Source organism: Scylla paramamosain, chromosome 49 (genome assembly GCF_035594125.1).
Source record: "Scylla paramamosain isolate STU-SP2022 chromosome 49, ASM3559412v1, whole genome shotgun sequence".
In the NCBI taxonomy this organism is placed as follows: Eukaryota; Metazoa; Arthropoda; class Malacostraca; order Decapoda; family Portunidae; genus Scylla; species Scylla paramamosain.
Window position 1 is genome coordinate 642,501 of NC_087199.1, and position 10,000 is coordinate 652,500.

Sequence of the window (10,000 nt, forward strand, 5' to 3'; positions counted from 1 at the left end):
CGAGGCACACTGATGGAGTCACCGAGGCAGGGAAGCTTAATCTTGATCTTGTGTGTGTTTCTCGGTCTTGGTCTTGCTACGAGCCTCTGCCAGCCTTGTATTTTGAAAGGCTTTGATTTAATATCCTTAGTTGCGTGTTTAATCACATCGCCTTTGTAGTTTACGCCATTTTATCATACAAATATAAACTTACACATTATTGATCTCCTTGCTTACTATTATTATTATTATTATTATTATTATTATTATTATTATTATTATTATTATTATTTTATTTTTGTATTGGTGTATGTTATTTATCAACGCCATAAGCTATTTCGCTCCCCTTACACTACCTGTTAAATGACCATCATATTTTTACTAATACACTGCTCTGGGTGCTTAATTAAAAGGCACATTATTAACAGATGCTGGCGGGAAATTGTAGTCCCGTTGTAAAGACTGATGCTTGTTCTCATTGTCACGGGCAGTTGCCAATTTATGTTTTTTTTTGTTTATTTATTTTATTTTCCGTTTATTTTTCTTGTTTATTGGTTTATTTATTTGTGGAAGGGTTCTAGGGTGCTTTGTTATGGTTATTTTAAAGAATGATAATAATAAAACAACGATTACAATGTGAAAATAGGTTTTATTATTATTATTATTATTATTATTATTATTATTATTATTATTATTATTATTATTTCAATTAACATTATGTAAACACTAACCACATAAATATAATTATATAAAAATACAAAAAAACATGCATTTTAAAATTTTGATCATGTAGTAGTAGTAGTAGTAGTAGTAGTAGAAGTAGTAGTAGTACTTAAGCTAGACTAGTTTAACATTAATAGTAAAAATAGTATTAGTAGTAACACAACAACAACAACAACACACAGTAGTAGCAGCAGTAGTAATAGTAGTAATAGAAATAGCAATAAGACACGTACACACACACACACAGACACACACACACACACTCACACACAACACAACAGCTGACACTTACAGAACCTCGCCCGGACACAACATACCACAAGAAGGAACGCAGATAGAACAGAGGTCCCCCACCCCCCCACCATCCCGATGACCAGCCTGACGAAGGTGTTGGGGATGGCGTAGGAGGCGTCCCTGTCACCCAGCCTCTTCTTGCAAGTTTCCGGCGCCTCGTTCCAAGATAAGCTAAGGTCAAAGGAGATGCAAGTCTGCCGGAAGCCTTCTGTTAATATCACGACTCCAGTGAACGCCACTAATAGCTGTAAATAAGAGAAAGAGAGAGAGAGAGAGAGAGAGAGACCTTATACATATACATACTTATACAAACCTTTTTTATATTTATATTCTAAAGTGTTTCATTAAATTTCTCCTGTATTTTTTAACATAAAATGAACAAAAATTTTTCGTGCAAGACTTCACTTTTTTTAAAGCGTCCGAAAAATAAATTTTGCACAGATATTATTATATAAACCTGACTTGGCATTTACGACTAAGTGAGTTAAGTGCAAGAAAGGCCTCTAGGGAAATTACTTATGCATGATTTTAAAGTGTTTATGTACGTATAAATGTCAGACTTGAATGTAACAAAATTCTACAATAACGCAACACAATATAATGAAATTGTACGAAAAAAATGTCACTTTGTGGGAGAAAATACAGAAAATCTTGTGCTAGTAGATCTTCTTACGTTGCATAAGACAGATGTGCTATGTAATGAGAGAAAACGGTAGATGTTTGAAGGGAATCTTATATAAAAGGCACTAGTAGAAGTTATGAGGGATTTCAAAGAAGTTAATGAGGTTTTCAAGAAGATGTTGGGGGGAGGAGGGGTTCAAACAAATTATTGGGGTTTTCAAAGACGTTATTGTGGTTTTGTAAAAGTTATAGGAGATTTCAATGGTGTTTTCATGATTCTAGTGATAATCTAAGAGGTTAGGTTAGGTTAGGTTAGGTTAGGTTAGGTTTTCAAGCAGTTAGGTTAGGTTAGGTTAGGTTTTCAAGCAGTTATTGGAGGAGGGAGGGTCTGCTTAAGTTAGGCTACTCAAAACAAACACCCTTAAAAAAAATATATATATATATATATATATTATTTTAAAACACCATATACTTGATTAAAAAAAAAAACAAGAAATTACTCACTATTACGAGAGAGAGAGAGAGAGAGAGAGAGAGAGAGAGAGAGAGAGAGAGAGAGAGAGATAAACAAACATAAAAAAAAAAAAAAAAAACCCACACGATCCTAAGAAAACCCCTTTAGGGACTCACCTGCAACAAGACCAGCACCACCGTCACCCTGGCATACACCGCGGAGGACGCAGTGACTGGCTTGTGGCCCGCGACGCGCCACACATGCAGCACACAGCCGTGAGACACAGCCAGAGTAACGGACAGTCCCGCCACCAAGATGGGAAGAAATGCTGCAGCTTTACACGATGTCAAATCTTCATTACCCCAGTGTATCCCGAACCCTGGGGGACGATAGACGTAAAGTGGGCATACATCTGGCCCCTGATGCTGCCATGCCCCAGTCACCAGCCCCAGGGGAACAGCCTGCAGTAAAGCGAAGACACATACCAGTCCTTGAGTCACCAAACACAATACCTCCATCCGCGCACTGGAAGCGTCCGAATCCTCGCGTTCCTTGGGGTTCCTCTGGGGTTTTTTCGCCTCTCCCGCCCCTGAGAGGTGACCTGCGGCCCCCGTGGCGTGTCTGGACCCCTGGGGAACCACGTGTGGGCCCCGTGGTGATCAATCGAGGCGGGGATTGATCAGAAACTTCACTCCAGTTTGGCGACGTGTCACGACTGCTTCCTGGGGTGTGTCTTGGCGTGTTTAAGGGCGTGTGGCGTGGGCTGGGGTGGGTTCTGAGTGGGTTGCGCCCCCTGTGTACCTGCGGGGGGCTCTCCCACGCCTCCTCCTCCATTGTGTGTGGGTTGGGTGCCGTGAGTGAGGCTGTAGACGGATATAAATTGGGTTAGGTGAGGTTGGTTACGTTACATTGCGTTTGGAGAGAGAGAGAGAAAGAGAGAGAGAGAGAGTAAATGAGGAAAAAATGGAGGACGAGAAAAAGAAGAAAGAGGAAGAATTGGAAGAGAAAGATTGGGAAGAAGAAGACAAGGAGGAAAGAAACACACACACACACACACACACACACACACACATATACAGACTTACCCTAACCACACACACACGCACGCACACACACGCGCGTGTACACACTGACACGCCAAAACTGCCAGTAACACACACACACACACACACACACACACACACACACCTTATCTCTTCATGATAAGAGATAAGAAGCGGTGTGGGCGCCCGATACAAACAGATAGATTATATTAGATAGATAAACAGATAGACAGGGAATAAAATAAATAGATAAACAAAACCTTCCTTGTCTACGTAGAAGAAAACGATAAAATTAATGGGTAACTAAACTATTATGAACATTAATAATATATCTAAAATACAGGTTTTGGTTTTGTGGGATAAATTGCGTACCTGCTGTTCATCTCCCCCCCCCCCACGCCCTCAGAACTCCAGACAACACGTGGACAAGATTTGGCTCGTGTTGTGGTGCTGTTCCTGCCTGTCCCGTGGCGGTGCTGGTACTGATGCTCCGGATGGCAGTCTAAGCAGTAGTCGTATTAAATTTATCTTCTTCATTCCATAAAGTTATAGGAGATAAAGGTTTAGGGATTAAAAATAAGTTATCTTTTTTTTTTTAATATATAAACGTGACATTTTAAATACCAGTGGACATGTTTCTTTATAAATTCTATATAGCGAGGCAAAAATACACAAATTTTTCTCTAATTACAAGCACACGATAATTATATACGTCTGCGTCCGTCCTAACACTGTTTTTTTTTTTTATAAAGGAATTTTCGTCGACTTTTGAAATACAAGTCTTCGTAATACTTTAGTTACCCATAAACATAACCGTTTTCTATCATTTTCTTTCACTGAGAGAAAGAAAACTTATTAATCTACCAATCTCCATTATCTATCAGCCCATTTATCAATTTTAACCTAACCTAACTCCATCAGACCCCCCTACAGTGCCTTCCTTACCTCTTATCATTCCCAAGATAAGATAAATGTACCTATGTATATGTACGTATGCATATATGAATGAATACGCGATTGTATGAGTATATATATAATTTCAAAAACATTTACCTAGAGTTTGGCGTATAGAGGCACTCAGACAAACAATACGGACAGAAAATTAAACAAAAAACGTAGCTAGTCTTTCCCATTAGAGCAACAAAATGGTATCTGGCCACGCGAGGAGAAATAAGACGTTTTGACCGCTGGCTGGCTGGGGAGGAGGGACGCAGGAAGGAACAGCGTTTATAGAAGCTGTTTATTGCACCGGCGCCTCCCTTCGCTCCTTTGTTTCATGCACTAAAATGGTGATATTGTGTTTTTTTCATTAACTTTCGTCACCGCTGTAGGCCTCACGCATGGGAACACTGACAAACACACACACACACACGCACACACATCTTATCTCGTTCATTATAAGAGATAGGAATGTTTAGGCGAATGAGAGAGAGAGAGAGAGAGAGAGAGTGTGTGTGTGTGTGTGTGTGTGTGTGTTATCTATGAGAGGATGTTGTTGTCAGTAACCTAATAATTTGACCTTCAGTCCTTTAGTTTCTGTGTGACTGTGAGAGGTGGTGGTGGTGGTGGTGGTGCTCTCTCTCTCTCTCTCTCTCTCTCTCTACAGCATATCTTCACTATTTTTCAAAGGCTGTAGTTGAAGTGACGCGGGTTTTCAAGGGTGTTTTTACGGTTCTAGTGACAGATTAACAATATTTCTACTTTTCAAAGGCTCTAGTTGAAGATGTAAGGGTTTTCAAGGATGTTTTTTACGGTTCTATTGGCAGATTAACAATATTTCTACTTTTCAAAGGCTGTAGTTGAAGATGTAAGGGTTTTCAAGGGTGTTTTTACGGTTCTAGTGATAGATTAACAATATTTCTACTTTATCAACAGGAGAAGCACCCTTGAGAACCCTGCTAGTCATCTGTGTCCTTGAGAAAGTCTTGTTGAAGTGAAGTAGCAATGCCTCTCTCTCTCTCTCTCTCTCTCTCTCTCTCTCTCTCTCTCTCTCTCTGACGTGTAAACAGCAATAATAATAATAATAATAATAATAATAATAATAATAATAATAATAATAGTAATAAACAAATATATAAATAATACTTTACTTTTTTATCTCTAATTCTGTCTAATTCTTTCAATAACAACAAAATGCACAATCCCTAGGCTATATTTTGAAAGATGCAAGCCTTGAGATGCTCGGGTGCGGCTCGCTGGCTAGCAACACTACAACGGGGGCGAACACTCGCTTCAAGATCAGGATCAAGACTCGCCTCCTCCCAACCCACGCTTATGTAATTGTGTAATATTAAATAATTAAAAGTTACATCAATTTACGTAACTGAAATGAAAAAAAGATGTGAAAAATAACGAAGATTATTTTTTGTGTTTAGTTTAAAAGCAGTAATAATAGTGATGATAATAATAATAATAATAATAATAATAATAATAATAATAATAATAATAATATTAATAATAACAACAGGCGTAATGGGAGTGACCTCATTTCTTGGTTTGGTGAGGTCACACCCGCACCCCATCACAACTTCCAACTACTAGAGGAAGCAGCCGCCAGATGGAGCCACCACACTGCCCTGGTGAGGTCACGAGGTCAAGTTAGGTCACACAGGTCACATTAGGTCATAAAGGTCACGTAAGCCCACTCTTAAGGTCACTTTTTGGTAATTTTTTGCTATTTTAAGGTCACCACGAGGTCACATTGAGGTCACATTGAGGTCATCAAGGTCACGCTGCGGGTATATTAGGTTAAGTTATCGTTTCATTGTTTTTTGTTATCTTAAAGTCACGTTAGGTCACATTGAGGTCACGCCAGGGCACTTTTGGGTCAGGTCAGGTCACACTGGGTCACTGGGGTCAGGTCACACTGGGTCACTGGGGTCAGGTCAGGTAGTTATTAGGTTATTTTTTATTTAAACGTAACTTATTCTCTCTCTCTCTCTCTCTCTCTCTCTCTCTCTCTCTCTCTCTCTCTCTCTCTAACTCTCTCTCTCTCCCCCTACAGGAGTGCGGGGTGACTGGAAAGCATTACACATACGGGGCAGTACGAGACCTGTGGCGGCGGTGCGGGGGGGCGTTGGAGGGGCGGGGCGTGGGGCGCGGACAAACTGTAGCAATGTTGATGTTAAACTCCCCAGATTTTGCTGTGGTGTTCGGGGGGGGTGTTTGCCACGGGCGCCACCCCCTCCCCCATCAACCCCTCCTTTACTGCCGGTAAGTTAAGGGGGGTGGGGGGCGTGTGGGGGGGTAAATGGGTGTTTGTGTGGTGTAGTGTGTGTTTTTCGGGGTGTTTTGGGGTGTTTGCAGGGGTTTGGGGGGGGTAGGGGTGTGGGGGTGTGCTTGTGGGGGGTGTTTGGGGGGGTTGTGGGGGTGTGGGGGGGTGTTTGTGGGGTTCAGGGATTGGGGGGGGAAGAGGTAAAACACACAAAAACATTTAAAAAGACCCATTTCTCTCTCTCTCTCTCTCTCTCTCTCTCTCTCTCTCTCTCTCTCTCTCTCTCTCTCTCTCTCTCTAAACTACAGGAGAGATAGCAAGACAGGTTCAGGACAGCCGCGCCAGCCTCATCATTGCGGACGCGCGTCTGGCACCGTTAGCAGAAGGGGCCCTGGCACTCCTACCCTCCCCGCCCCCTCTCCTGCTGGCGGGGGGCGCGGAGGGGGGGCGTGTGGACCTGCTGGAGGAGGCTCATGATAAGAACACGCCCTTTGCTCAGGATATACAGGTGTGGTGGTGGTGGTGGTGGTGGTGGTGAGAGGAGGAGGAGGAGGAGGAGGAGAAGATTGTGGTGGTGGTGATGGTGGTGGTGGTGGTGGTGGTGGTAAGAGGAGGAGGAGGAGGAGAAATGGATGAATAGGAGGAGGAGGAGGAAGAGAAGGAGGAGGAAGAAGAGAAGATATATGTGAATAGGAGGAGGAGGAGGAGGAGGAGGAGGAGGAGGAGAAGAAATGGATGAATAGGGAGAGGAGGAGGAAGAGAAGGAGGAGGAAGAAGAGAAGATATATGTGAATAGGAGGAGGAGGAGGAGGAGAAGGAGGAAGAAGATCAAGAAGAGAAGAAGAAAGAAGATTAAGAGGAATAAAGGAAGAGGAGAAGGAGGAGGAGAAGGAGGAAGAAGAAGAAGAAGAAGAAGAAGAAGAAGAAGAGGAGGAGGAGGAGGAGAAGGAGGAGGAGGCAGATGAATAGAAGGAAGAGGAAGAAAATAACAACTCTCTCTCTCTCTCTCTCTCTCTCTCTCTCTCTCTCTCTCTCTCTCTCTCTCTCTCTCTCTCTCTCTCTCTCTCTCTCTCTCTCTCTCTCCCTCCCTCAGGTGGAAGATGATGACAACTGTGTTCTCCTGTACTCCAGCGGCACCACAGGGGTTCCCAAGGGCGCCCCAACTAGACAGGGCTCCATTAGGCACAACCTCCCTGCTGTACTCCACCCTGGGGTTAATGCATTTCTCCCCGCTACAGGTCAGGACGTGGTAATGGGGGGAGAGAGGGGGAGGGAGTGACAGATTAACAAGATTCCTGCATTATCAACAGGAGAAACACTCTTGAGAACCGCCCTGTCTTCATTTAAAAGGGTGTAGTTGAAGTGACGCGGGTTTTCAAGGGTGTTTTTAAGGGTCCACTGACAGATTAACAAGGTTCCTGCATTATTGACTGGAGAAATGCTATTGAGAACCTTTTCACTTCAACTACAGCCTTTGGAATGTAGAAATGTTGTTAATCTGCCACTAGAACCTTAAAAACACCCTTGAAAACCCTCGTCACTTCAACTAGAGCCTTTGGAATGTAGAAATCTTGTTAATCTGCCACTAGAACCTTAAAAAACACCCTTGAAAACCCTCGTCACTTCAACTAGAGCCTTTTAAAAAGAGTGTTTCTCCTATCAACAATGTAGAAATGTTGTTAATCTGCCACTAGAACCTTAAAAACACCCTTGAAAACCCTCATAACTTCAACTAGAGCCTGTGCAAAGTCGGGGTGTATCGCTAAAGTGTTACTAAATACGCACACCTTTCTCTCACACTTCCTCTCTCTCTCTCTCTCTCTCTCTCTCTACAACACAGGTGAGTGGCAGGAGACAGTGCTGGGTGTGATGCCGTTCTTTCACGCCTGGGGCCTCTACACTGTCCTCAATTGCAGCCTCCTACAGGGCGCCAAGGTCGTTACTATGCCCACCTTCCTGCCAGAACTGTTTTTACCCGCGCTGGCCAAACATCAGGTAAGGGAGAGAGGGAGTGTGTGGGGTGGACAGGTAAGGGGTCAAACAGGTGAAGGCAGGAGGCTGTAGTTAAAGTGACGCGGGTTTTCAAGGGTGTTTTTACGGTTCTAGAGACAGATTAACAACATTTCTACATTATCAACAGGAGAAACACTCTTGAGAACCCTGCTACCTATATTTAAAAGGGTGTAGTTGAAGTGACGCGGGTTTTCAAGGGTGTTTTTACGGTTCTAGTGGCAGATTAACAACATTTCTACATTATCAACAGGAGAAACACTCTTGAGAACACTGCTACCTATATTTAAAAGGGTGTAGTTGAAGTGACGCGGGTTTTCAAGGGTGTTTTTACGGTTCTAGTGGCAGATTAACAACATTTCCGCATTGTAACACGAGAAACACTCTTGAGAACCCTGCTACCCACAAATAGATAACAGACAGATAGATAGATAGATAGATAGATAAAAATTTTCGTAACCTAACCTAACTTAACCTGACCTGACCTGACCTGACCTAGATTGGAGTCCTACACGTGGTCCCACCCCTGATCCAGTTCCTAGTGGCTCATCCTGCCGTGACCTCGCGTGATCTGGAGTCCCTAAGGGTGGTAATGTGTGCCGCTGCGCCTTGCCCTGCGCCTGCTGCCCACGCCCTTAAGGAGAAAGCACCGCACCCCATTTTCTTTCAAGAGGGTCAGTGAGAGAGAGAGAGAGAGAGAGAGAGAGAGAGAGAGAGAGAGAGAGAGAGAGAGAGAGAGAGAGAGAGAGAGACTTACCTAACCCCCTCCCCCTCCCCCCCCACAGCCTACGGTATGACGGAGACCATGCCCACGCACTATACTCCACTGGGGCACGAGCGACTAGGGTCCTGTGGCCACCTCCTCCCCGGGGTGACCGCCAGGGTGGTAGGGGCCGAGTCTGCCACCCCCCCTGCCCCCCAATACCCCGGGGGAGCTGTGGGTGAAGGCTCCTGGGGTAAGCGATGGTGGTGATATTATTATTATTATTATTATTATTATTATTATTATTATTATTATTATTGTTGTTGTTGTTGTTGTTGTTATTTTCTTCTTTTTCCTTTCTTTTTCTTTTTCTCTCCCTTCAGTGTGTACAGTCTAATCTAATCCCATAAAAAGCCTATCAGACGAGGAGGAAGAGGAGGAGGAGTAGTAGTAGTAGTAGTAGTAGTAGTAGTAGTAGTAGGAATCGCATCTTTAGCTAAGTCTACCTTAAAAACTTCATTCTCTAAATAGAAGAAAACGATAAAATTAATGGGTAACTCAGATAATATAAAGACATTAGTAACATTTAAAACAATTCTACCACGAATTTTTTACATAAAATAGCCTTACTGTTAATAAAAAAAAAACATAATTTTTTCTTAATTACTAATGGAAAAATAAATTGTATACCATGTCTTGTTAGGTAAAATTTGTATAGCATTTTGTAAAGTTATTTGAAAAAGTTATACGTTTCTTTAAATATCAAAAAAATGAAATCTGGTGATATCTAGGAAGATAACTTTGAATTTTTTGACAAATGGATGTAGAGACCACTAATTATTTTAAGTGTTTACGTGGATAAAGTACAAGCATATAATTATTATAGCTTATCCGTATTCAGGGAAAATTTACAGTATATACTCCGTTTTCTATTACCAACGCTACAGCACTAACTAAAA

The 10,000-nt window shown here is 42.5% G+C and overlaps 2 protein-coding genes and 1 long non-coding RNA gene across 5 annotated transcripts in view; 1 reads left to right on the forward strand and 2 right to left on the reverse strand.

Annotated features, from left to right (window-relative positions):
* Positions 1 to 23, reverse strand: part of LOC135095543 (pleckstrin homology domain-containing family G member 1-like) — a 41,416-nt gene extending 41,393 nt beyond the window's left edge. Inside the window, exon 1 of one of the 2 annotated variants that reach the window (XM_063996435.1) lies at positions 1 to 23. This exon is cut by the window's left edge and continues 111 nt beyond it. The gene's annotated coding sequence lies outside the window, so the exon portion shown is untranslated. The other variant, XM_063996437.1, reaches the window with a different exon arrangement.
* Positions 24 to 608: 585 nt separating this feature from the next.
* LOC135095443 (uncharacterized) lies at positions 609 to 3,564 on the reverse strand. 2 transcript variants are annotated; one of them, XR_010264397.1, is made up of 3 exons: positions 3,487 to 3,564; positions 2,248 to 2,934; positions 609 to 1,241 (listed from the first exon to the last, which is right to left on the reverse strand). It is a non-coding gene; the product is annotated as an uncharacterized LOC135095443 (long non-coding RNA). The 2 variants fall into 2 exon arrangements; XR_010264396.1 differs by lacking the exon at positions 3,487 to 3,564 and adding an exon at positions 3,157 to 3,225.
* A 1,107-nt stretch (positions 3,565 to 4,671) lies between these two features.
* Positions 4,672 to 10,000, forward strand: part of LOC135095464 (probable 4-coumarate--CoA ligase 3) — a 7,298-nt gene continuing 1,969 nt past the window's right edge. The window contains exons 1-8 of the mRNA XM_063996313.1: positions 4,672 to 5,390; positions 5,582 to 5,693; positions 6,119 to 6,327; positions 6,637 to 6,836; positions 7,422 to 7,566; positions 8,169 to 8,323; positions 8,838 to 9,012; positions 9,124 to 9,294. Coding sequence (XP_063852383.1) covers positions 8,198 to 8,323; positions 8,838 to 9,012; positions 9,124 to 9,294 — 472 coding nt within the window. The 5' untranslated portion in view covers positions 4,672 to 5,390; positions 5,582 to 5,693; positions 6,119 to 6,327; ... (1 more) ...; positions 7,422 to 7,566; positions 8,169 to 8,197. The remainder of the gene's footprint in view (positions 5,391 to 5,581; positions 5,694 to 6,118; positions 6,328 to 6,636; positions 6,837 to 7,421; positions 7,567 to 8,168; positions 8,324 to 8,837; positions 9,013 to 9,123; positions 9,295 to 10,000) is intronic.